Raw genomic sequence first — 26,207 nt, 5'->3', positions numbered from 1 at the left:
TCGGCCTTGGCCCCACGCCGCGCTCCTCCGCTCTGTGCCTGCAGGAACATCACGGAGATGATGACCACCGTCTCCCTGCAGATCGTCGGGATCATCGAGCCCATCATCCAGCACGCGGACTGGTTCTTCCCCGGGGGTACGCGGTGGCACCCGTTGTGGGAGCGGGGTGGCTGCAGAGGTGTCATTGGCAGTTCTGCGCCTTTGAAACCAAGTCCTGCTGCCTAAAGGTGTCTGTCTGTCTTGTTGGGGCTTTTTTAGAATTAACATTTTATTTTTTAAACATTATTTATTTATTTTAGAAAGAGGGTGAGGGAGGGAGAAAAAGAGGGAGAGAAACATGGATGTGAGAGAGGAACATCAATTGGCTGCCTTCCTTACACGCCCCGGCTGGGGACCAAACCCACAGCCCAGACCTGTGCTCTGACCAGAAGTTGAACCAGCGACCTTTTTGGTTTGCGAGATGACACCCAACCACTGAGCCACAGCAGCCAAGGTGCTTGTTTGTTTGTAATCCCCCTACACACGGGCGCGCCTGCCCTCAGGTATGGGCAGGGTCACGGCAGTTTCCTACTTTCTGGCCTGAGGTTGTGCACAGCCTATACAAGCCACGTCCATGGATTTGATGGGTTTAACATCCACACCATGGTTTCTTTAAATCTGTGCACCTTCAGATGCTGATGCAGAAAGGAAAGAGCTGTCCTCTGCTTTCTGCTGCAGAGGGAGGCTAGACTGGGGATGCAGGGGACTTCTGTCCAGGTCTGCGGATCACTCAGGTGCCGTCCTTTGCTCTCTCAGCTGTGTCCTCTGAGCTCCCGTCAGCCTGTGAAGGTGGGGGTCACAGGTGATGAGATTCTTTTTTTGTACTTGGTTCAAGATCAGACTTTAGAGGCAGCTACCTCAGGTGGATTTTCATAAATGTTCTCTTAGCCACGGGGACACCATTGCACAAGCGTATGACTCAGCGGTGCCGGCTTTGAAGAGACAGCAGTTGTTACCTCAAATTCTGTGTTCCCTTCTAAAAAAAGGGTACCCTGCCTTACATTTAGTTAATGTTAAGGGCATTTAATGTTAATATTTATGTGCTCTCTCTCTCAGAGGCAATCAATCAGTGCTGATCTAACACATTAGGAGTTTGATTGCCTTTATTTTGCATCATGTGTTCGGACTCTGAAAAGCTCTTAACTGCTGATCTCATGAGAGTTCTAACAAACCACATAAGGCCAGGTAAGGGCAAGGAATCAGGATAAAGAAATGAAGGAGAAAGGAGTTGAAGGCATAATGACTTCTGCACGTGCCGTGGATGAGCTAGGTCATTACCATCGCAGATGAACAGATGATGACTAGGAAAGGATGGGGTGAGGGTCTCCACAGATCCATTCGACATGACCTCAGAGAAGTCTCCATTGCTAATCCGTCTCAGTTTTCCAGGAAGACGTTATCACTTACAAGTCACAACGCTGCCTCTCACTTTCCATCTGGACTGATTCCGTTGGCTAGCACTACTCCGGCAGCCAGTTAACAGTGGCAAAAGTGGGCCTTGCTCTTTTCCCTGATCTGATTAAGATGCTCTGGTGTTTCCCTCTTAACCATGAGGTTGAAGGTAGCTGATTTTGTCTTTTTTCAGGAAATACTCCCATTTCCATTTAATTAAGTTTGTTTTTTTAATCACAAATGGAAATTGCATTATTACACGCCCATAATATTAATATGATAGGTAAGCTATCATATTACTATCATGATGAGTTATATTAAGATGCATTGATACCAACAGATGACCTAACACTGAACACAGTTTCCTGCGGGTGGAGCATAAAGGAGAGGCCAGCCCGCTCCTCTCTGCCCTGCCCAGGATGGGTGTGATGGCCCAACAGAGCATGTACACCCTGTCTTTCTTCCCCACAGAGATCGAGTTCAACATCACAGGGAACTACGGGAGTCCGGTGCACGTGAACCACAACGCCAACTACAGCTCAATGCCCTCCCCAGACATGGACCCCGCCGACCGGCGCCAGCCCGAGCAGGCCCGCCGGCCCCTCAGCGTTGCCACGGATAATATGATGCTGGAGTTTTACAAAAAGGATGGGTATGAGCTGGCGTCCCTTTCTCAGCTTTGGGGAGTGGAGAAGGGAGGGGCCGAGGTGTAACAGAACACCAGACTGGCAGGAAGGCCGCCCTGCCCAGCAGCAGTTAGGTGGCTTGCGGCACTTAAACTGCTCCCTAGTCTTGCACTCTCATCTGTGCTCCTGGGGGGAGCCGCTCGGCGCGTGCCCCCAGCAGTAGGTCGGGGGGACATGGAGCCTTCCGAGCTGCCTGCTGTCCCCAGACTGCTCAGTTCTCCCAGAAGGAAAGAAACGTTGGTCAACAAGGGGAGTTAACATATATATATACGTGTGTGTGTGTATATATATATATACACACACACACACACGCATATATATGTGTGTGTGTGTGTATATGTATATGTGTGTATATATATATATATATAAACACTTTATTTTGACTCAAAATTTATAAATGCCAATTCTCAAATTTTTAATGGTTTTATTGCAGTGATAGTCGTGCTCATTTGCATTCTTTGGCAACATTAAACAGCACCTTTCATGTATAGTTTAACATGTTCCATTTCGGTCTCTTTAAAACAAAGAGAAAATCTAAATTTTAAAGTAATCTGTAAAATCCTTGTAAATTTGTAAGATTTTGTTTCCTCGTCTTTTATGATTAACACATACACCTGCTTTGAGGAGTCTCCTAAAAGCATTCAACTAAACTTGCATGGGAACAACTCTCTCCACTCCTATAAAATCACTTTACACAATACGTAATTGCATACTGTGATTCCCATAGTCAGTAAAATGGGCGCAGCCAATTCACAGCAAACGTCAGTGGTGACAGCTGAACTGTGTGGACGCCTGCCGTGCTGCAAGCTGGCGGTATTGGCCAGTATGCCTCCCAGAGGGGACCGGTGCGTTGCTTGGTCAGGCAAGGCAGTTGAGTAAACTTTGGTTAGGAATTAAAAACGACTACTGTGAAATGAAATTTAGCAATTGCTGCTTCAGAATAGACGGGAGCGTAAAGCACCTAATGGGAATGCCAGAAATTCCTGCAGCAGAAAGTATAGCAGTGGCAACCTTCGCTTCCCATTATGCCACTAGGTGACCAGGCCGTTTGTTTGACATGCATGTGGCCTAAAGGACACAGAGGGACAGTTGAAAACCCACGACCCTTCCTTTCCTGAGTGTGAGTTGGCACTGGGGACCTACACTGCATCCTGTGATGATGGAGGAGTGTTCAGCAAGGCCAGTGTCCCCGCTTGTGACCTGATTCCCAGACACTTGGCCTGTGAGGCCGGTGAGGGCTGTTTATCTGCTCCGTGCTGCTGTTTTTTGTTCTTAAACACTGGAAATTCTTTGAAACTGAAGGGAAGAAAGGGAAATTTCTTAAATCTATAAAAAGAAGAGTATGCTTAGGGTCTGATCATTGTGTTGTGAGGAGCAAGTCAGAGACAGAGGCAGAAAGCGCTAGCAAGTGCACTGGGATTGTTTGTAAAACTCAGTTTGAGCGACTCCGTTTTGTGAAGTGTCCCTCGCGGAGAAGTACCCTGGGGCGTCTGTTTCGGTCCTGGCGGGGCGATAGAGCACTGGACTGCCTCAGAGGTGCGCTCGTGGGTCCTCCGCGCCCGACCTCGCCTGGCGCCCGTGCCCGCCGAAAGCAGTCCGGGTGACCCCGGGAGCTGCACTGTGGGCTCGTGGGGCACTCAGAGCCCGCGGCCCCCGGGCACGCGGGCAGCTGGAGAAGCGCCACGCTGGCATTTTAAGCAGGTGCCTCGTCTCTGAGAAAGGTCTCTCGCTCAGGGACTATGTAAATGATATGCCTGTTCTGATGAAAGCCAGACCTGCCACCATCTACGTTAAGGGTGTACAAGATGCACTACTTCCATTACTGTTGTGCACAAAATGAATATGCAGGGTCTGGCACAAATAACGCCCCTTTCTGTTACAAAATCATAAGCATGTAATTCTGTAACAGAACAATCTTACACTCAAGCACATCATATGACACTTTAGGGGAAATGCTCAAATTAAAACTAAATTATTACACACTTATTATTACCCTACCAACCACATTCAAGCAGGCCTTACTTCTGCCAGACTCTGTATTTTATGTACTTTAAAACTTGTCTTAAACTTTCAGTTAATTGGAGAGCGTGCTGGCGGCCTGGGATAAGCCTCACTGAGTTGTCTGAGGTACCAGTACATAAGTTTTAGGGAGTAGTGGGCTTGCAGGTGGTCGGCTCCTAACTAGCTTTAAGGGAAATACAAACCTAAAGTTTTGGGTAAGTGTTTTGGGTGACAGAAAAGGATTTTGTATCAGTTGAGTCCCTGTGTTATTTTAGGAATATTAGGGGAATTCTCCACATTAGTCCCCATTTCTGAGCTATTAAAATCCTGGAGACACATTTCAAAGTCTTCAAATTACCGCTAACCCCTTGAAATACTGACAACGTTTGCTTTCTTGAGGTTTATGGTCAGGTTAAAAAAAAGAACATATTCAATTATATTTCAACAAAACTGTTACTTTTTAACAAAAGACACTTTGGGGAAGAAAAATGGCTAACATTTTCCTGGACTGATGGCTGTTAGGTCCTAGACACCAGTCTCTCCCCAGTCCCAGCTCCGGCTTTGCTCCTGGGCCTTTCTGATGTATAATGACACAGGAAGCTGAGTTTCTTTTGCAAGTCTGGGGATCAGGTTTATTAGCTCACATATACATTTTTCATGATTGTAGTAGGCGGAGTAATGCCCCTCCGAAGATACCAGGTCCTAAACCCTGGAACCTGTCACGATTGCTGTATTTGGGGAGAGGATCTTTGCGGACGTGATGGAAATAAGGATCTTGAAATATGGAGATGACTCTGGGTTGATAGGGAGGGCCCTGAATGCAACCTCACTGATCACAGGAGGGCAGCAGAGATCTCTCTCTCTCTCTCTCTCTCTCTCTCTCTCTCTCTCACACACACACACACACACACACATACACAAACACACACGTGCGCGCACACACACAGAAGGAGGTGTGCAGATGGAGCAGAGAGATCTGATGATGTGGCCGCAAGCAAAGGAATGCTGACACCACCGAAGGCTGGAAGGGGCGAGGAAAGGATCCTCCCCTAGAACCTCTGGAGGGAGCACAGTCCCACTGACACCTTGATTTTAGCCCAGTGCTTCTGATTTGGGACTTCTATCCTCCAGGGCTGTGGGAGAATACATTTCTGTTGTTTACCAACTCTGCGGTGCTTGTGACAGCACCCAGACCAGACAGGAAGCCAGTCCATCTCTCCCCGCACCTAGACACCAGCACACAGCTGCATGGTAAAGATGGCAGCAGGGGATTTGGTTCTTCTCCCACTGAGTTGACATCTGACCATACTCCCTTCTACTCTGAATTGGCCTCCGTGAGTCACTTAACTAACAGGGCAAAGCAGAAGTGATGTTCTGGACCTTCTGAAGCCAGGTTAGGATGAGCCTCGTAGATTATGCCAGGCATTGGAACATTCATTCTTGGAGCCCCGCTACGTCGCGGTGTGGGGTCCTAGCAGCCCCCTGGAGAGAAGCCAAACCCCCCAGCCTTTGTCCCCAGACAAGCACCGAGCTGACAGCCAGCACCAACTTCCCGGCTTTGAGAGTGAGTCATGTTAGTCTTCTAGGCCAACACGGGCAACCTCAGCTAAGTGCTGCATAGAGTAGGCAAGCTGTCCCTGCGTGACTCTGCCAAAACTGTGGAGTTGTGACCTAGATGAGCAAGCTACCAGGTTGTGAGAGTCGTTTGTTATGCAACGGAAGGTGGCCAGAACAAGCTTTAAGAAAAGAATACCGATGCCCTGCTTCCCCAGGCGCCCCCTCACATCCCCCTTTCCTCCCATCGGATTTATTTGGCCTGCGCTCGGATCCAAGCAGTGGTGTTTGTGGAAGCATCCCGGGTGATGCTAATGCACACCCGTGGGTGAGGACCACTGAATCACAGAGAAATGTCGCCATTTGGGTAAAGAACTTGGCAGTGATACCATTTTTGAAAATGGTATCCAAGCTCTCCTACTTTAGCCATTGAATGACACCGTATTAACAGGTCACAGTAGTGCTCTCTACACTAAGTACTCAGCTTCGACTTAGGCATTTTGGGGCGAAGTTTATCATGTATTTCTAATGCCTTGTTTGTATTATCTTTTTGATTTGTTTTATAGAATAGTGATAATGTTTCTTTGATCATTTGTCCCAAATAATAAATGAAAGCAAAATTGCAAATCCCTTCTATTTTTCTGACAATGACAGAAGTGTTGTCCGTGGTCACATCAAATATTTTTTATGCAAGACGTACTGCCTCTAAAAGACCTACTGCCCCTAAGAGAGCTGGCCAGGATGTCCGCTCTTGCCCGTGGCTCAGGATGGACTCCTGGGCCCTGAGTGTTTGCCAGGGGCACTCGTGGGCTGCGTCCCCAGCAGCATCTGAACAAACCTGACAGGGATTCTTGAAGGGCCTGCGGAGAAGCCCAAAAGCAAGAATAGGACAGGCATCAGTGATAAAGTGGCCTTGCTAATGTCGCATCTCTACCCTCCTAATGGCTATCGTGTCCCCCTTTCTACACCTCTTGCCCCCACTCCCCGCCTGCAGCCAGCCTCAGACTGCAGGCAGACCTCGCCAGTTCCGCCACTGCCGCCTCCCTGCCTCCCCGCCCGTTTTTGCTGCTTGCTGGCCGCTCCCTGGCTCTGGCCCGTGTTCTCTACTCCTGCCCTGCGGGCTGACACACCCGTCCCCCTGAGCACCTGCCCGTGCTCAGTGCTAGTCTCTTGTCTCCCCAAATCCACTGGTGACGAGGTCCCGACAGCATCTGGGAAGCTGCCCACAGACCCTTGGATCCCAGTGGGATGGCAGCTTGTTCGCAGAGATCTGATGAGCCTGGCTCTGTGCAGAAGACCAGCCTGCAGCCCCCTTTCCAGTTTTGGAACCTGCTGTGCCCGCAGCCCCTTCACTGGCTCCATGGCGGGCTGGTCCTCCGCCCGAGCCCGTTGACAGCAGCCCAGAAAAGCTCTGAGGACGTCACAGCAGGGCCAGCAGTCTCCCCGCGAGCTCAGCTGGGCGTGTGACCCCTCCTCGGCCTGTGCTGCTCTGGGGTGGCTTCAGCCCCACCATTTAGACCTTAACGTGGATGCTTTGGAGGAGGCGTGTTGCATCGGGAGGTTCGAGGGTAACCTGAAGGGTGCTCTCTGGAATACTGATTCCACTGTTGGCTATACTGGGTCCACGGGGAGGATGGAAATCTCGAGTCTAATGAGTTCCTGAAATACACGACTCAACACACTGAAACCATTTTCTGTAATGTATTCAATATGACTTCTTAGAATTTTTCTCTCTCTCCACCTTCCCATGTGCAGTTGGGCTAATGCTACCAGCACAGAATACACTAAGCCAAAGTGGGCCGGTGGGGGACAGCAGAAGGCTGCAGGGGCCCCCCCCGGACACGGGAGACCTTCTGTAGGCGGGAGAGGTTGTTGCCATCCCAAGATGAGCCCTCTGCTCCCTCTCACGGTTTCTTCCCCAAAGACACCTCTTATTCTTTCCTTTTTCCCTGCCCCAGTGACCTGGGCTGGGCAGCGGGACAGGGGCTTTGCGAAGACCCCTTCTGTTACCTGCCAGTCCTCATAAGGCGGCTGTGGTGTGCATCCTGTTCCAGGCTTTCTGATCACAGAGCCTGTTGTCACAAAACAATCCAACTAGTGGCGCGAGGGACTTGCTTTTCTAAGTGGGAGGATGGACTGCAGTTGTGGACAGATGGTGCCATCGCTTCATTTCACATAGGGCCTGAGCCTACGGTGTGCTTATCGAGAAAGCCGTCCACGTGCCAGTGGAGGATTTGACTCTTGTTTTGGGTTTGGGTTGGGCAAATAAATGGAGCCTTGAGAGGTACGTTCATGGCCCAGGCCCCACCTCAGCTTCCAAATGTCCAGGACTCACCCATCGCGGATGCTGAGACCAGGTCTGTGAAGCGTGGCCAGACTGACCGCAGCCTTTACTTGCACTGGGGAGGCAAGGACGCTTTGTCGTCGAGTACTTAGGAGGGGCTTCACCCCTGGAGGAACTGCAAATTACCTGGTTCTGGTCTCCCTGGGCACGTGTGGGACAGACCAAGTGTGTCAGATGTTTAGGCCCCTGTCACTCACCTTGGCTACCTAGGATACCATATGGTGACCCCACAGGTCGCTGCCACTGCTACACATCCTCCAAGTTCATCTTAAACATCCTCTGAACTTCTGAGTCTTCGATGGGTATTTGGGGAGCTACCCAAATTCCCCGGGGCCTGCATCTGACGGCTAACCCATTTATTCTCTCCTTTCTCCTGGCCTTTGCCAAATGTAACTGATCTCCAGAACAAAAATTAAAACCTTCTAGATCTCTATAGACTTAAACATTTCGAAGCCAAATATTGGCTGACGTCTCTAGCAAAGAATGTTCCTAACCAGGGTTCAGAAATAGCACTGCGGATATCTGTCCTACAGAGGGGAAAAACAACAACTGCTAACTCTTGACAACTTATTTCCTAGAATGGTCCACAGCAAACTCTGCTCAGTGATGAATGTGTTGTTTTGGTAGACACCTATTCTCCTTGGACCTGGATCTTCCAACTTTCAGATTTTGGTTTTTTATTTCTATTTTTTGCTGGGGCAGGCCTTTGTCTCTTTCAATGTTTAAGGTTCTGGATGTTATGTTTTTCCTGTGTGGCCTGCCAGGTTGCAGAGGCCAAGCACGAAGACCACCCTATTTCCTTCATCAGGAGACATTCGTAGATCTAACGTTGTACACCCTTTCCTTACCCACCTTGTGCAAGAAGAATAACCCCATGGGAAACAGCCCTTTGAAAATGCAGAGTATGAACTTCAGCATCGGGCTGAGTTCACAGTCTGGCCATGTGACCTGAGGAAGTCACTTAACCTCTGAATGCTTCAGTTTCTTCATATGTGAAATGGAGAAATAATAGTAAACACTAACCTTAGAATTGTTTTGAGCATTAAATAAAATTTTACTTATAAAGTGTTTAAAACAATGCCTGGTATATGTTAATGTTAGCTGTGTTTAGAACACACACTAGTTTTTTAAATTACATTTTTAAGTCAGCAACATGGCTGGGCACACTTTCTCACCCGGGAGGTGCCCTGACCATCCTGTTCTTTGACATCTCACTAAAAACTCCTCGGATGTTTTTATCTGTCTCCGCCTTCTCAGGAGCGACTGGGCTAATTCTGCAAGCACAACGTATACTAAGGCCCAGTGGACTGGCCAGGGACTGGGAAGGCTGCAGGGGGCTCTCGGGGGCGTGGGAGACCTTCTGCAGGTGAGAAGGCTGTGGCCATTCCTGGCTGAGTCCTCAGCCCCCATCCCAGTTCCTTCCCCAGAGAAGCTGTCGGCCAAGACGAGCCTGTGCTTTCCTTCTTTCCTGTCCTAATGGCCTGGGCTGGGCAGTGCGCCTTGGGAGTTTTGTGAGGATCCCCTTTGCTCTTCTGTTCCTTAAGCCTAGAATCATCCGAGCAGGCTTCCGGCATCCCCTCCTCGGGAGCCCGCCGTGGCCCATCTAACTCAGAGATTCCTAGAAGACAAAGGAGCGCAGGGAAAGGGGCCCCTGACCTCGCTCCTTGTTTTTGTTTCCCTCACGTCCAGCAGAGAAGCCACCCCAAATCTTTTCCCGTTTCGGGCCAGTGCTAGGAAGGGAAGGAATCTGATGGCAGCCCTGTAAGCCCAGCTGAGTGACCCAGGCGGGGGTCTTTCCAACGCCTCCATCGCCTACTGTGCCTGATTCACTGACACGATATCCTTCGTCCGCCTTTGATCGGCCTGTTTTAGACTAGGGTTCACTCTGTGTACTCATCCATGGGGATTGTTTAAAATCATTTGCACTTGGCACCTACCAGGACAGAGTGTCATCCGAATCCAGGCTACCACTTCCTGATCTCTCGGGAGAGGCTGAGGAATCTGTACTCCCCGTTCTGGTGGTTCTTTACAACAACCCTAGGAGAGTGGGGTGGTGTTCCGCAGAGGGTGCTGGATGGTCAGCAGCTCCTCCAGATCACACAGTGATGAGAAGATGGGATTCAGGCACCAACGCCCTCCTTTCAAAGCCCTGCTCTTGCCCCCAGGATGGTGCTGCTCCCGAGCAGAACCAGGGTGAGCAGGACCGGGAGTGGGGTCGCCATCATGGAGCTGCCACTCCAGCTCCACATTATCCAGCCACCAAGCCTTTACCTCCCCTCCGTCAAGACAGCATGTGCTTCTTTGCGCCTCCAACTGGTCAACCCCATGAAATTCCACTTGTGTAGCTAGACAGACCGCTTACAGGCACAGCCTGTGTTTCCCACCTCTCACTCCACCACAATCCCGTGCGTGCCCACTCGGCTGCCTCCCCCAGGTAGTGGCCCAACGGCATGCTACATGTATCCTAGCGCCCAGTCATTGATAAAAATCCCTTTATGGAAATGCTGCAAGTGGGATGGGAGGTATTAGCTTCCTTCTGTAGATGAGGAGGGAGCTTTACTGAGTCAGTGAATGGTTTGGGTCAGGAGGCTGGGATTGTTTCAGAACCTATTCCAGGATGTAATCTCATGAAAAATACTCATGAAAAATGCCTTATGATAAGTTCCGCACAAACATAAGGTCCTGGTAGACTGGGGGGAGTTAAATGGGACTGCCTTGCCCAGGTGAGGACGTGTCACCTGGCCTACTGTGCCCCTGCCCCCTGTGGACCCCATGAATGAACCGGCAAGAATTCTGCATCCCCAGCCCCTTGTCTCCTTACCCTGACTTCTTGTTCTTATATTTTGCAAATGTCAGTGGCCACCTGAGGCATGTGCACTGTGAACATAGGATGCTGCCTCCCCTAAGAAAGCAATTTTGGGTGGTGACTACGTACAGCAAGGCAAGCCTCTCTGTAAAGGCAGAAGCGCATGTTCGGCTGTTATTTCTTGCTTGCTGACGTTGTGCCACTGACACCTGGCAGGTCTCACTCTGCCCATGCCCCGTGCCCCAGGCAGCCTGCCACGCGAGGTTGCTGGTGGCGCCGCTGGAAGTAGGTGCATGTCCCACCGACCTGACCCTGCATCCCGAGCCTCTCCTCCCCTCCCCACATCCATCAGTGAGAAAGGCTTTCCTAAGTGATAGGGAATCGGCGAGGAAGAGGAAACAGGGTGAGACTTTCATCCTTTAGGGCTCCTTCTGTTGACCACCTCGGGAGACATTGTGCATGCCTGCCACCTCGCCGACCATGGCCTTTAAGTGGCATCTGTTCCCTCCCCACAGTGGGATGAATAGTAAACTCCTTGCTCTTTGCATCCTGATAAACCTGAAGCCCAAGAGCAGAGCTTGATACTCCCTTGCAGCTCACTTTAAACTTCAGAGATGCGCCTGGACTCTGTCCCAGGCTTTTGGGTGGCCTCCCAGAGCAATTCTGCCTCCCCTACAGAAGGTGCTGCTTTCCGGTGGAGGGTCCTTAGATCCAAGATGGTACTGAAAGATGGTGGGTCCTGGTGAGAGGCTGGCCCCACCGCGCCCGCTCCCTACGCAGGTGCCTGCTCAGAGCCATCAGCAGGAGATTGGAAACGTTAGCACTGACACGAGATGCGGAGAGGCCTCAGGGTCCTGCAGAGGAGGGAGCGCAGGAAGCTGTCCCTGTCCCCGTGCGGTGCGTGCGTGGTCTGTAGCCCTGGTCCTTCACGGCGCACCTCGCTGCAGGCTTCAGCCCAAGGCCTATTTCCGTAAAGGACCCAAAGCCCGCCTGCTACAATCTCCAAGCCTGACCCCCTTTAAAAAAAATTTGCTGCACTTGTACAAGGTGAACGTGGCCTTGTAGGGAAGCAGGATGTCATGGGAAGGAAAAGAAGTGCGATAGCTCTGTGCCTCTGACCGGCGTGGGCGAGGCGGTGACAGAAAGCACAGGGTAACCCTCATCACCACACCCCGCTGCTCGTGCGCCTGGCAGAGACCGACGCGGGCTGGGAGCACGCATTTTCTCCCTGAGCGAATGTCTCCATCTGCCCTTAATACTTGAGATATTAGCTCTTGCCTTGGTCAGTGAAGGCCTTGACCATGCACCTCGCGGACCAGGGGAAAGGGCCCTGACCGCCTTGTGAATCGAGCCAACGACTCCAGTCCCCCCATCAGTGTTTTCCTCCCTTTTGCTGCCCTTTCCTTCCCCGCCACCCCTACACGCCCCAGTGTCCGCTCCGCAGCCTCTCCCTCTGTTCCCCCGTGAGCTCGGTAGGATAAGAGTTTTCGCCCACACGCCGAGAAGAGCCACTTCAAGAGACCAACAAAGGAGAAACAATTCCTTGGCACAGTGAAGGCCCCATGCTGAGACCTCGACCTTGACAGGAGACAACCTGTATGTCCGAAGGGAGGCACAGTTTTTTTTGACACTAATATCTGTATGTTTCTGTCCCTGCAGCCTTAGGAAAATCCAAAGGTACAGTATCCTCGGGTAGCTGCAGGCCATGTTCAGTCTCTGGGAACTAAGCGAGCCATGCCTTAGTGGGCTCTGCCAGAGGGTGAATGTGCCGTGTCTGGTTGCTTGGCCGACTGACTTGAAGCTGACGGTGTTCCCATCATTGAAGGGGAACCGGAGCAGAGTGACTGTAGGCATGAGCAGCCCCTTCCCGCAGTGTAGACAAGCGGGTGTGACCTGCGGAGGTGGTAGCCTGGCCAGGCCCTGGGGTTAGCACAGGCACTGAGATGTCTCCTGCTGGTCCTGGTCGCTGCCTTGTTCTAGTCTCACGCTGCCCTTGTCCCTGTCCTGCTCACCCGCATCTCCCACGTGGGAGGAGTGGGTGCCCCCACCGCCCCCCGACAGGCTGCGTTCTGCCCTGAAAGATCAGCTGGCTTTGGAGGCGGGTGGAAGCGCAGCTGCTGGCTGGGGCGAGGCTGGTGGGGCAGCTGGAGGCTCCCAGTGCGGCCGCCCACTCCGGGGAGCCCTGCCCGCGCCTCCTCGCTTCCCTGGGTCCAGGAGGGTGCTGAGGCTGCACTGCTGTTCTACCACTGACCTGCTTGAATGTGTCCGCTTCGTGGGGGAGGGAGCCTCTCACCTGTCATGCTTGGATAAGCACCTGTCTTTGTGTCCCTCGCCAGCATGGGCGTGAGGGTGATGGACACCTCCTGGGTGGCTCGAAGAGGCTCCTCGGCAGGCCGGAAAGGGTCGTGCGCCCCGCCCTCCACGCAGCCCCCCGCCCCACCCGCAGAGCTGGCCGCGCCTCTGCCCTCGCCCCTTCCGGAGCAGCCCTCAGAGGACCCCGCGCTGCCCTCGCTTTCTCCATCCAGCCTGGGCCTCCAGCCTGGGGCGGAGCGGACCAGGTAAGCCCCGGCAGGCCGCCTTCAGTGCGGGGCGGGGGCGGGGGCAAGGGCTCACTGCACCCACTTCCAGCCTCTTGGATTCCATCACCCGCCTCCATTTCTAAGCGTTCATGCCAGCTTTCTGCCTCATGCTGGCTCCCAGTAAGTCCACAGCCCCCTGCGTTATCGATAAAGGCCAGGCTCTCCAAGAACAACACCCCCAAGCAGACAGCAAGTGTATCGGGTGGCAGCTTGTAAAGAGGTGCGAGGAACCTCGGTTCCCAGCTCTCCATTTCCCCTCGCTACACCGTTACCATTTTCCTATTTTGCACTTTAGAATTTCAGAATCTCTGTCCTCTCCTCTGCCTTTAGATTTGTAGGGGCCATCGTCACTGCTCATGTGGGCGCAAATCAGGGAAGAGGGGGAGGCCGTGCGGCCATGCTGGCCTGGCGACCTTTGCAGCCAGCCGCGGGGCCGTATTTCCATCCTCCTAGAGAGTAAAAAGAGAGAACAAGCCCATTTCATCACTAGTTCAGGAAACACTTGCGGAGAACCATGTCCATGCGAAGGTGAAACACGCGTTCTGTGCCTTTAAGGCACGCGCACTCCAGCGAGCAGGTGCTCACGCTGATGATGATGGCAAGAGGTCACACCAGGGTCTCCGCAGAAGGACGCTGGGCCTGCCCTTCCTTAAAGGGGTGCAGTCAGAGGGGCTTCTAGAAGTGGGACTTGCACAGCGAGCTACTTTGCTCTTCTGTTCGTGCGTTTCTATCTGTTCATGCGTTTCTATCTGTTCTCGAACAGCAGTTCAGAGAACTAGAAAGGCCACACCAAATCCGATGTCACTGCATGTCACGGGAGGGTGCAGCATCCCTCCGTGGCCACTGCTGTGAAAAATTGGAGAAGCTGAGCCTTTTCCCCCTATCTTTGCTTGTATGAGCACTCAACGTGCACAAACTCACACTCCCCAGGTGGAGGTATTGTGGGAATGGGGAAATGACAGAGGGAGAGGGGACAGTGGCAGAGCTCGGGAGAGGGAACTGACACTGGCTGTGCCCGGGCTGTTGTCGATGGCTCCAGTTCAGGGGACCAGCAGAGCTGGACCGGGCGGGCGCTCCCCAGGCCACCGGTCCACGGAGCGACGCGGACCGGGGAGCGGGCCCAGTGGAGAAGCAGGGGCTGAGGGCTGAGGGCCGGAAAGGCAGACGAGGGAGGGGGACGTGGACGAACAGGAAATTTGCTGGAAAGACTCCCTTGACAGACACTCCCTGGCTTCATCCTGACTTCCCATCTTATGACGGGCGCTTGGTGCCAAACAACATTTGACATATAAATGATATTTCTAGAAAATGCCCCTCAGAGGTGGATTTCCCCTGGCCCTGAGGTGTTCCCGGACGTTACGGATGGGTGGCTTTGCAGAGCCTCTCGTGGGCGGGAACATGGCCCACTGGCTCAGGTCTTTAGGAGGTCAGTCCCGCCGCTCTGTGGCCCTGCCGTCCCCTTGGCCCGAGGAGCCGGTCCTGTGGCCTTCCTGTGGGGGTCCTGGCCTTGTTTGCCTTGCCCCCTCTCTCACTCTCCCGACACGATTCCTCCCAATGCCACTGTTCTGTTGCTTTTTTGTTTCTCTGTCTTTCCTGTTTTCTGGACACTTGCAGCCCCGATGTCCTTTCCTCCAGTCGCCGGGTCCCTGCTACGGGGCTCCCCTTCCCACCCCGGGCCTGCTCCCATCTCCTCCCCCCACTGCCCCGCCATTGCCCGCCAGGACTGTTCCCCCATCCCCTCTTCCCTTGAGGCTGGCGGCTTTCTCCAGCCGGGCTCAGCCTCTGCACCCTGCTCATTTGCTTGGCATTACCTCTAACCCCACACTCTGCTTCCTGCCCCATTGCACCCCAGCTCCCTGAGTCCTGCATCCCCAAATTAACCCGTCCTCAAACATGTTGTAACTGCCCCTCAACCACGCGGTGCTCCTGGGGCCGCCTCACGTGACGCCCCGCTCTCACCCCGGGTCAGCGGCACCTGGGCCGGGGAGCGGATGCAGGCCACGTTAGGTGAGCGCTGTTTCTGCCATGGGGGGATGTCCAGGTGGGACGGAAAGAACGGTGAGCTCTTTTGTCCCCAGATTCTTGTCCACCTAGGGGATAGAAGAAGAGTCTGTTACCCCACAAGAAGCAGTTATTTTGTTTGCTTGTCTTGTGTTTTCTTTTGTTGCCTTATTGTTTTATTTTACCTTCCTCTTCTGGGAGGCAGAGACGGGCAGGAGAGCGGAGGGCTGTTCGGCATCAGTACCTGGGCATCTGCTCACCTTGGGCCTGGAGAGGGAAGAGGAAAAGAAAGCTCCCGCCCAACCGGAGCAAGGCAGGGCTTCTGGGCTGCCGTTCTTGCCGTTTATTCACAGGACAGAGAGAGGAGTTAGTGCTCTTCGGGCCTCCGGGCCTCCGAGGAAATGGCCTTTCTCCTTGGGGAGTTAATCACCTGGGCGTGGTGGGACGTACACCCTGAGAGAGGGCGGGCTTTCTGCTACCTCGGACGAGGCCGCCGCCTCCCCCCGCACATGGGGAGGGCCAGCTGAGCTCGGGTGATGTGTGCGGGCCAGCCCGGCCCCTGCGGCCTTTCTCTCCACACCCCAGGGGAGTGAGTAGCATACTCTTAGCTCTTTGATATTTGGAGTTTCCAGACTAATTCAGGGAAGAAAGGGGCTGTCACTGCTTTTGTGGGGAAGAAAGAACCAGCGTGAAGGACTTAGGTTTCCACGCTTCCCCTTTCCGTTTCCTACCTGAGGGCACCAGATTCCAGGTAGGTTTTAACGAGGACGACAGTTAGCTCCCAACTCCAAGGTCAGTGCCCTGATTCCCTAGTGGCTCCTGCACCTTTATGTTGAACACAGGTGAGGACCCTGTGGGGAATCGTGGAGCTCGATTGGTAAAGCCCACCACCGGTGGCATGCGAGGGATGGGAGAGAGTGAGGAGTCAGCCACATATTTGCTGTCCCTGGTCTGTGGGGCAGAGTTGAAAGGGGTGTCTCTTAACACCTACCCGATCCCAAAAGAGCCAGTGAGGCATGAGCCCTCTTTGGGACCTGCTGGCTCAGGGCGGCCCTTTATCAACTGGAAGGACTCCAGAGATGCTTGGTGCCATTGACCCTGATCCACCCTCCAAGGCTGGAGGGCTGGGACTTGAATGGCCCGTATTTGGGAGCACAGCCGGGTCTGTTTCAACCCTGCTGTTTGCTGCACCCGCTGAGTGTGAGGAGGAGGTTCGTCCCCGCTCCGGGGTGTTACAGAGGGTCGGAGAGAGCTGTGGCCACGCGGCTTCACGGGGGGAGCCTGGCCCTCAGCCCTCATCAGCACACTGACACTCAGGAGTCCTCTTGCTCTGCTGTGCTGGGGCTACAGAACGGACAAGCACACTGAGGTGTCCCACATTCAGGATGTCCAAGAGTCCCAGGGTCGATCACAGGATGGAGCCCTCAGGAGCCCTGCCAGCCGTTGCTCGGGCCTCCTGGTGGAGAGAGGGCAGAGGCATGGAAAGGAAGCAGGCAGTGAGTGCCTCGGGGGGACGGGAGGGGGGACGTCAGAGCCCCAAGCAGGGACAGTCACCGCTGGGGGCACCTTGAAGAGGTTAGGAAGGTCCTGAGACAGACGAGAGCTGGCCCGGGAGAACACACATGGCCATCCACGTGCTGGTGGCGAGGTTGCCCGAGTTCAGCACCTCTCCTTTGTCCTGTGTGCTTGTGTTTCAGTGCTTCCAAAGGCAAGGAACTTTCTCCGGGGTCTGGGCAGAAGGGAAGTCCGGGTTCCAGCCAGGGGCCACCCTGTGCAGGGACGCAGCCAGGGACGCAGCCAGGCGCCAGTCCCAGCCAGCTGCCCGCAGACCAGAGCCCCCACACTCTCCGGAAAGGTACGTCCCGCCTCCCGCCCTCCACATTGGCCTCAGGCCAGGGTAGCTGCCCGCTGCCCGAAAACTCCTTTCCCTCGCTTGGCATGGGTATGTAGAAACCGTCCGTGCGCTTTGTGAGACATTCCTGGTCTGCGTTAGAGGTTTTGGGAGTTAACCAGCTCCAAGAAGGGTCGTTCCATCGCTGATCCTCAGATTACTCATTTGGACAGTGGGCTCGTCGGGGGCGTGTATAGGGTATGGCTGTCTGTACACAAGCCCCCCGAACAGTGACTGCGCAGGACGGGGAGTGTCTTCCGTGGCCCCCGCCAGGCGCCACACCACTGCCACCATTTAAGACGGGGGTGGAGCCTTCTGCAGGAGACCCCTGCTCCCCAGCCGGGGCCTCACGCAGCCACCCGTCCCGGCTCTTTGAAGAACAGGACAATCGAATTGTTTCGACAGGAGTCCTGCCCTTCGATGTTTCTGTTTTAGAAGCTCTGAGCGTTTCTGCCCTGACCTCTGAGCCACCCAACCCAGAATCTGCCCCTGGAGCCCCCTGTCCAAGGCCCTCTCATTCTCTCTGAAAGGACTCCCGAAAGCCGGAGACAGGCTCCGCGGGGACGTTTGTGCAGATGGAGAGCTGCAGGCCACGTGTGCTTCTCTGGCCTTTTTGTTTGTTTTTACCTTATGCCATTGCTTTGCAAAGGCTTTAAACGGTTGAAAATAGCATTGTGTTTAGTTTGTGCTCCACTCAGGCCTTTGCAGCTTCTAGAGGCGGCTTTAGCACCAGGGACTGGGCTGGTTCACGTGGCGCTCCCCCCGGCCCAAGCTCGCTGCCCCAGGTCTGCTCCCCGCCCCGCCCTCCTGTCCAGTCCCTGCGCGTGCCTTCTGCGTCCACAGGTCGTCTCTGGCCCCAGTGTGTGCTGAGCTCTGAGGACCGCTGCTTGGGGCGCTGTGGGTCCTGTGGAGCGTTCCCGGGTTATTCTCCACAGCGACGGGTTTCCCTCTTGCTCTCGGGAGAGTTCCTGGGCCCTGTTTGTGTGCGGGGCCTTTACCACCAGCCCAACCGCACAGGGTCATGGCCAAGCCCTTGTTTTGTCCCAAAGCGGCAGCTTCCTAATGCCAGTGGCAGCTTGGACTTTCCATTTTCACAGCACACTGGGCCCGTGCAGGGAACGCAGCCCAGAGGTGACATTCAGTAGCTCAGTTATCATGTGAAAGGTACAACTTTCTTCTCCACCCTCCACCGCTGCCCACTAATGGCACACTTAGCTTTTTTTTTCTTAAACTCCTCAATCTTTTGACAATGTGCCCATCATTTTACCCCACAGCCTCGTCCCGTAACTGCCCAGAAGTGGTAAATGTCATCACAGACATGGTGATGTCACTGTGTCCTCCCTCGCTGCTCACATAGGAGAAGATGCATTCAAGCGTGACTCGTGGGGTATTCAATGGCTTCCCACAGTGGAGTCACCCCGCTTCAGCCAGCAGAGCTGACACGTGGTTTGGTTGAGGCACGATGATGTGGCACCAGGCATGCAGGGCCCGTTGCGTGATTGTGATGTGCCGCGGAGAAGAGGGCCCAGCGCACTACCTCATGGCATCCAGTGGGTGGGCCGCAGAGGGATGGGCGTTAGGTGGGACCCTGAAGAACATGTCCCCTTCTTGTCTGCACCGAAGGAGCCAGGGAAGTGTCTGAGGCCCGGCTAGAATAGGCTCTGTCCCACGGAGAGGGGAGAGGAGAGTCCCTGATACCCCCGTGAGGCGTGAAGGACCATTTCTTCTAGAATTCAGGTACCCACAGGCTGCCCTCACTTGAGTCTGACAGATGAGTGATCACTGTCTCCAGATGTTCTCCCTGAGTGTTTGAATTCCTCATCCTCCCCGGCTCGTTTTCAGTGAAAAGTGTAAGGCACTCGTCATCCTTTAGCATGAAGTGAAAAGGAGAAAGAAGGCAACGCGGAGGAGGTGGGGCAGCGTCACGGTGCCTAGGCCACTGCAAGGCATCTGCGCAGTTAGCCCCGGAGGGCACGGTTCTCAAAAAACAAAACAAAACAAAACAAAAAAAAAACCACCCCTGTGGGGCCAGTCCTGGAGGGAGGAAAGGCCGGGGATGGGGCAGACAAGGCCACGGAGGCTCCGGGCCTCTGTGGTCTGAGGGCTTGGCCCCCAGGCAGGTTCAGCCAGAAGTCAGCGTCTCCTCGTCCAAGGACCGCCGTCGCGTCCAGGGTCCACTGTCACGAGGTGCACTCTGTCCTCTGGCGGCCCCTGGTCGCTGACCGGTCTTCCTCAGCGCACTGCTCACGCCTTGGCCGCTCAGAGGTGGGGGCAGGACGCACAGCCGCTGGTGGAGGGCGGGTCCTGCGGTTCGGCGGCATGTGCGTGTGTGTCTGTGCGCAAGTGTGTGTGTGTGCAGCTCACGGCAGGGATCCAGAGACGAGGAGGAGACGTTAGGGAACAGATGGGAAGACACGGAAATGCGCGATTCTAGGTGAATTTTAAAGAATTCTATGGGCTGCTGTTGGGGTTCCAAGAGCTGGGGGTTGCAAAGGGTTGAGGTGGTGAAGGGCGTGCAAACAAGCCCCACGGGCCACAGCTTCGTTTAACATTGTGTGTTGCTGCTGTTGTGTTGTCTTCCCTTCCAGTTTCCAAGAAGCTGGCCCCGATTCCACCCAAGGTTCCCTTCGGCCAGCCGGGCGCTGTGACGGAGCAGTCCCCCGGCCAGCCCTCCCCACTCAGCCTGTCTCCTACGCCGCCGAGCACCCCGTCGCCCTACGGACTGAGCTACCCTCAGGGGTACCCCTTGGCCTCAGGCCAGCTCTCCCCGGCTGCAGCAGCGCCCCCTCTGGCCTCCCCTTCCAGCTTCACGAGCACTTTAACCAAATCGCGGCCCACCCCTAAGCCCCGGCAGAGGCCCACCCTGCCGCCGCCGCAGCCTCCCACGGTGAACCTCTCCGCCTCCAGTCCGCAGTCCGCGGAGCACCCAGTGCTCGACGGCATGTCCCCGGGGGAAAGCATGTCTACAGGTAACCGGGCCTCAGCTTCCTCAGGCGTCTCTGTGAACCTCAACAAAACGGGCCGCGTGCAGGGGCTGCTGGTGCCGCCGCCAGCTAACCAGTCCCCGTCTGCGCTCGGGCTGCCAGGCCGGAGCCGTGCGCAGCTTCCCGGTCGACCGCCTTAGATGCCCCAGCAGCCAGAGAGAGCCCTTCGCGGAGGACCCCGGGTGTCCCGCAGAGGGGCTTCTCAGGGCATTCCCCCAGTAGAATTCCCGCGGCCCAGGGCTGATTCTGTTCGACGGCGGGCTGGGCGCCCTGAGTGCTTGGCGCGGGGCCTCCGGAGAGGCTGGAGGCGGGGCGCTGAGCGCGGGCAGCTGGCGGAAAGCGCGCGTGCCGCGCCAGAGGCTTCCCTGAGCCCCTAGCCAGGCACGAGCCCCTAGCCGAGAATCGATGCTTAGAACCAAAGACATTTTCTTTTGTATTAATTAAATAAGCCTAATTAGGAAAGTGTTTTTCTAGTAATGTATATTTAGACAGGGGTCAGCTTCAGAAAAGGGGGGTGTGCCCCGGCTCTAGAGGAGCTAATCAGATCAGCCCACATTGCTACATTTAGTTTTGCTTTAAATTTAAAATCAAAGATGGGGGAATCCCGCCCCCCCCCCCCAAAAAAAAGCTGTGTGAGCATGAACTCATGAGCACACCCATTTAGCATAAGCCGGTTGTTGGTCATTAGAAGAGGACATGTTCGAAACCTCTCCCCAGGCGCTGGCCCCATGAGATGAGAAGTTCGGCACGTTTGCCGTGGCCAGTGGGGCCGGCACAGCATTGTCCCCTTGCAGGGAGGCAAACCAGGTGTCCGCACATCTTAGAATAGAACCCCGCCCCCCGCACCGGGCAGTGGGGCCTGAGCACCGGTGCTGGCCTTGTCCCAATTAGCAGACGGTGAGGCAGCTGGGGATGGAACACTCCCCCCCCCAACACACACGCACACGCCACACCTGCCACAAACACACACACGTGCACCCACCCCACACACAGGCACGCACTGCGGATGCACACCAGGAGCGAGGCTGCCCCGAGGGGCGCGGGGGCTTCGCACGGCCCTTCTCCAGCGCCGACGGCGCTTCCCCGGGTAGACAGCCGGCTTAGCCGGGGCGGTTCCTCTCCTCGCTGCCTGTGAAAAGTCTAGTCCAATGTGAGTGTTTGTGATGGGTCAGGAGACTTAAATATTGTGGGGAGCAGCCTTCTGGTGACTTGGCTTATTTTTGGATATGATTAATGTTGAAGGTACAGCTGCTGTCATCTACCAAGGCTTATAAGTTAAGGAAATTCTTACTTGAACAACAGTGAGCACCATTTCCCCCTGGTGGTTCTCGGAGGTGATGTACGTCCTCAGTGAGCCCTGCTGGGAGGCATCACGGGCCCACTGCCTCTGGGGCTCACGGCCACGCCCCCCCGGGAGCGCGTGGGCACCCTGAGTTGTCCAGAGGGGCCACCCCTCCCAGCACCTCAGCCTGCCAGTGACTGCAGCCACCTGAGGACAGGACACGGGGTGCTGCTGATGCTGGAAGCAACAGAATGAGCAACAGCTGTCACTGGGAAGAAACTGCCAAGTAGAATGAGGGGGCAAAGAGTGGGCAGGAGAAAGGACTGAGGGACAGGCCGTGCGCCTGCCACCATGGGAGAAATGGAACAACCCCCTTCCATTGCCCCCCCGTCTGAGCTGCTGACCTGCAGACTGAATTACGCGCCCCCCCCCCCCCCCGCCCACACACACACGCCTGTTCTGTTTGCACATTCTGGGGCAGCAGATGTGGTTCCACCCTGGAGTGCACAGGCCTTGGGGCCAGAGCAGAAGCTGCAGTGATTTGGTGTGGCCCCTGACTGTGACAGTTTTGGCATAGTTTTTGTTGCGTTCTTGTTTGTCATGTTTATTCCTTTCTCCGAATCCTGTCATTGTGTCCTTGCAGCTGTGTGACATGTGCCGCAGTGTTGGATACGTGTGAGGGGATGTTCAGGGTAAGCGGCCCCAGCCTCGCCCCGTGCTCCCTCCGGAGCCGGCGGCCACCGCTCTCTGCTCCGCCCCTGCATGTGGCTCAGACCCGCATGGCGGCTTCGCCCCTGTCGCTTCCCCAGCCTCAGCAGGAGCTGCCGGGCCACGAGCTCACGGGGCTTCCTGGGACCCCTGGCCATGCTTTGGTGTTTTTCTCTTGGCCTTACAAGAGTGGGGAGAAAGCCAGTCACCTAGTCCACCGTTCCCCGCTCTCCCTGCAGTTGAGAATTGAAGGGATCACAGGCTTGTTCTTCACACAATGAACTTCTGTTACCATTGGTGCCTGCTGAAGACTTCTGTCCCATGTCCGAGGGACAGCGCTTCACCTGCCCCTTGGTTTAGGGACGTGTCCGGTGCAGACCTGCCCAGTGCCAGCCCCCCCACGCAGAGGGGGCCTGCCTTGTGTGAGCGCGCCCTCGCGGGCCTCCACTTTCAGACCAGGAGTCTAGCTAGCTGTCCCCTAGGCTGCCAGCGGCCACGTCCCGAAGACTCCGTAGTATCACAGTGCATACTGAGCTCACTTTCTCCACCTCAGTAAAATAGTTTGGAACATTTATACCAGTTCCTGCCTGGTATCCTTCTACAAAGAGCAGACACTCAAAAGAAGGGGCGGCCAGAGTAAGCCAGAGAGGGCCCTTAGGTGGGTGTCCCCGTGGAAGCTGCAGAGACCGGCAACAGGCATGGCAGGAAGGCACCCAGCACCCACAGGCAGGTCTCCAGCTTTGCGGAAGCTGCCTCCAAACCAAGAAACAAGCCCCCCGGCCCCGGCCCCCAGCAAGGTCAGCCGGGCCTCTTCCCCCTCCCTGCCCCCCACCTCCCCACTGCCCCGGGGTCTCTAAGAGAACAACAGGCAGGACAACAGCCGAGCAGCTCCCTCCCAGCCCGCGCTCTGGGCTGGCTGGTCTTCCCATGCACTGTCACACGGACCCCTCACCCCGCCTTTGCTCTTCCCACCTGACCGTGGGGCACAGGGAAGAAACTTGTCCAAGGCTGTACTCGCCCCAGTGACGAGGTGGGGTTTGGACTCCACGCCACAGAGAATGCCGGGCTGGGAGGCGGGCGCCCGGCCAGGAGCGCCCCCAGGCCCGGGGTGGGCCTGGCAGCGAGGGCAGGATGCAGGCCGCCCCAAGGCCCGCAGGTGCCCTTTGGAGCAGGAGGAGCGGCAGGTGGCCCTTGCCACCTGAGCCGAGACTGGCCTCTGCCCCCTCAGGCGGCAGGTGGCCACAGGCGGGGACGACGTCCTGAGGACCGTTTGGGGGTCGGGTGAGAGACAAGGACCTTTGTTCAAGAGCTTCCATGTCTGTATAATGTCTTTTAGGGCTGTGTCCAGATGTCTGTCTGTCTACTCGGTATGACATTCTTTGGGCTAAATGTTTTATTAAAAACGAAAAACAAAAAACCACTGCAACAAAAGGCCAGCAAAATCCCCACTTCCTGGTTCTGGCCCAGGGCCGCTCCCCTCTGCGGTGGCGACCCCCCACCTCCCGGGTGCTGCCCCAGGCCCAGGGTCACCGCCAGGCTAGGCGGGGGCAGGCGCTGAGCAGGCCAAGGAAGGGCGCGGCCTGACAGGCGAAAGGGCACAGGGTCCAGGGCTCCAGGCGCCACGAGGCCTGTTGCCCCCAGCGCACAGTCACCCCACGGCAGGTGCAGAGGGCGCAGTGCAGCTCCAGCTCCGGGGCCTGGCACGTGGCCTTGCCTGGGCCTAGCGGCCGGATCTCCAGGCCAGCTTTGCCCGTGCACAGATGCCTCCGACCCCCACGGACGCTGGGCCCTGTTACTGCAGGTACCTTCTTCCTGACCATCTCCCAGGAAGAGTGACCTGTAGGGCCACGGGGGCTGCATCTGGAGTGAGCCGCTTCCTGAGGGCTGAGACATGGGGTTCCCCACATTGGGGAGCAGTTTGCTGCAACTGCTGCCAGGCTCCTGAGGGCGCCCTGTGCCTGGCCCCTTCGGCATCAGAAGCACACTGCTTACAGCCCCAGAGGGAGGGCTCTGCGAACCGCAGGACTCCCCCCCCCCACTCACAGGGAAAACGGGGTGTTTTCCCACTGTCTTGTGCCCTGTCCTGCAGGCCCCAGGGGACCACGTGCAACCCTGAAATCCCCAGAAAGCTGTCGCTGGGACGGGCCCTTAGGCAGCAAGTGCAGGTGGCAGCTGGCAGGGAGCCGCCCCGGCAGGGTCTGCACGCTCGTCCTACAGGCTGGCTTGGTAGAAGCAGAGCTGCCCACCCGACCCCGACCCCAACCCCGACCCCATGATCCGATGCTTCCGCCGGTCCCCAGGCAGGCGGGCCCTGCCCCGGCCGGCCAATCCACTGCAGCTTGCTCGCACGGACTCACTGCCTGCCACCCCCTCCTTGGCCAAAGGCCCCTTTTCAGTCACCTCTCTCTCTGCCGACTTCCAGATCTTGTTCACTTTGATGTCCCCTCCATCCACGTAGAGCTCGGGTCGACGCTCCGCCTGAGTCCCCTGGAGCACGTGCGGCGACCCTCTGTGGCTGAGAAGAGGGACTCGGAGGAGGAGTCTGAGAGCACCGCCCTTTGACACATGTGCACACACTTGGGCCCAGACCAACACCGTCAGAGCGCCCCTGGGCCTGCCAAGTGTCCTCCGTTGGCTCTTTGCTGTCACTGCCAACACAAGGCTGGGGGTTTGCAGAAAACTGTCATCTCCAGCCTGTGTGGCAAATGTCGGTGGTGCCAATTTTGTTTGTTCCCTTCGGATGGTGACTTTCGCCTTTTGTTTGATCTTTGCCTTTTGACTTTGTGCCTATTTGATCCACTTCCGGCCTCCATGCCAAGCAACAGCCCTCTCCACCCAAGGGCTCGCCCGCGGGGCGTCTGCGGGCGGGGCTGTGAAGGAGGCCGCTCTGCCAGGCGCGGCCCAGGCCGCCACTGTGCTGACAGCAAACACCCGCCCTCCCAGGGTCAGCCGCTTGGCCACAGCAGGGGCAGCAGGGAGCCGGGCCTCTGTGCCCGGGGGCCTAGTGGGGCCCAGGGAGTCCCGGGGCGCTGGCCTGCCTGCTGCCCTCAACTGTGGGCTCTGAAGTACACAACTTAAAACAAAACCTGTTTCACTTCCCAAGTTCCACTCTTCCACACCCTGTGACTGAAAGCTCCTGTTTCTACCGTACCGTTCCACACGTCTGAGTGTAAAGGGTGGTCTTCGGGATGTGCAGAGGGCCTAACGGGAGCTCCCCCCATGCCCCGCCAAGCATCAGGTAACGTGACAGTAACTGTGCCCCTTGGGCTCTCAGAGGCCGCTGGCCCACAAGGTGCGTGGGGTCCAGGAGCTACCACTTTTCTGGAGGTCACAGGTGAACAGCAATAACTGTTACCCAAAGTCGGCGCAGAAGTGCCGCCGGCCCGGGGAGACCACGGGGCCAGTGCGGGGCCCTAGGGCCCGTGCACCCTGCGCTTGCAGCGCCCGGCTCTCGTCCCTCCTTGTGGAGCCCCGCCCGTGCTCGGGGAGGGCCCGGCAGCACCGGGGAGCCTGTCACGCTTCAGGCGGAGGCAGTGAGAAACATGCGGGCCATGCATGCAGAGTCAAACTTTACAATTTTATCCTTTTAAAATAGATATGATAAACCTATACATGATATATTTGTATATATGAAATTTCTCTATATTTGTTTAATTTGAGCCATTCAATCTAAACCAATGTACAGGTGTACAATGAGAAATTTAAATGCTTAGTTATTTTTCCCAACCGTGTAAACAGCTTTTCTCTTGACTGTGGGACTGGCCAACTTGGACGCTAACAGCTTCACGCACTTCCTGGCAAGGGCGGCTCAGCACCCAATTTGTAATGAAGCCCAGGGGTTGAAAGTACCTTTAAAAACATGTACAAATAGTTGTCAAAAGTCATCTTATTAAAATAGATTTATTCTCCCTGAGCATGGCTGTCGTTGTTTTAAGACGCA

General features: G+C 55.7%; 1 protein-coding gene across 6 annotated transcripts in view; it reads left to right on the top strand.

The window, feature by feature from the left end:
• The window catches only part of ARHGAP44 (Rho GTPase activating protein 44), a 176,896-nt gene extending 150,722 nt beyond the window's left edge, over positions 1–26,174 (top strand). The window contains exons 15-22 of one of the 6 annotated variants that reach the window (XM_054571222.1): positions 45–136; positions 1,903–2,083; positions 12,482–12,499; positions 13,159–13,380; positions 17,100–17,257; positions 19,882–20,262; positions 22,203–22,251; positions 24,690–24,823. In XM_054571222.1, coding sequence (XP_054427197.1) covers positions 45–136; positions 1,903–2,083; positions 12,482–12,499; positions 13,159–13,380; positions 17,100–17,257; positions 19,882–20,262; positions 22,203–22,210 — 1,060 coding nt within the window. In that variant the 3' untranslated portion in view covers positions 22,211–22,251; positions 24,690–24,823. Of the gene's footprint in view, positions 1–44; positions 137–1,902; positions 2,084–12,481; positions 12,500–13,158; positions 13,381–17,099; positions 17,258–19,881; positions 20,263–22,202; positions 22,252–24,689 lie in introns of all 6 variants that reach the window. The other 5 variants (XM_054571223.1, XM_054571220.1, XM_054571221.1 and 2 more) reach the window with 5 other exon arrangements.
• Positions 26,175–26,207: the final 33 nt, after the last annotated feature.

Source organism: Pteronotus mesoamericanus, unplaced genomic scaffold (genome assembly GCF_021234165.1).
Source record: "Pteronotus mesoamericanus isolate MK-2021 breed Mesoamerican mustached bat unplaced genomic scaffold, CSHL_Meso_final contig_22, whole genome shotgun sequence".
Lineage (NCBI taxonomy): Eukaryota > Metazoa > Chordata > Mammalia > Chiroptera > Mormoopidae > Pteronotus > Pteronotus mesoamericanus.
Note: the sequence above shows the minus strand (reverse complement) of the source record. Positions and strands in the feature narration are given on the sequence as shown.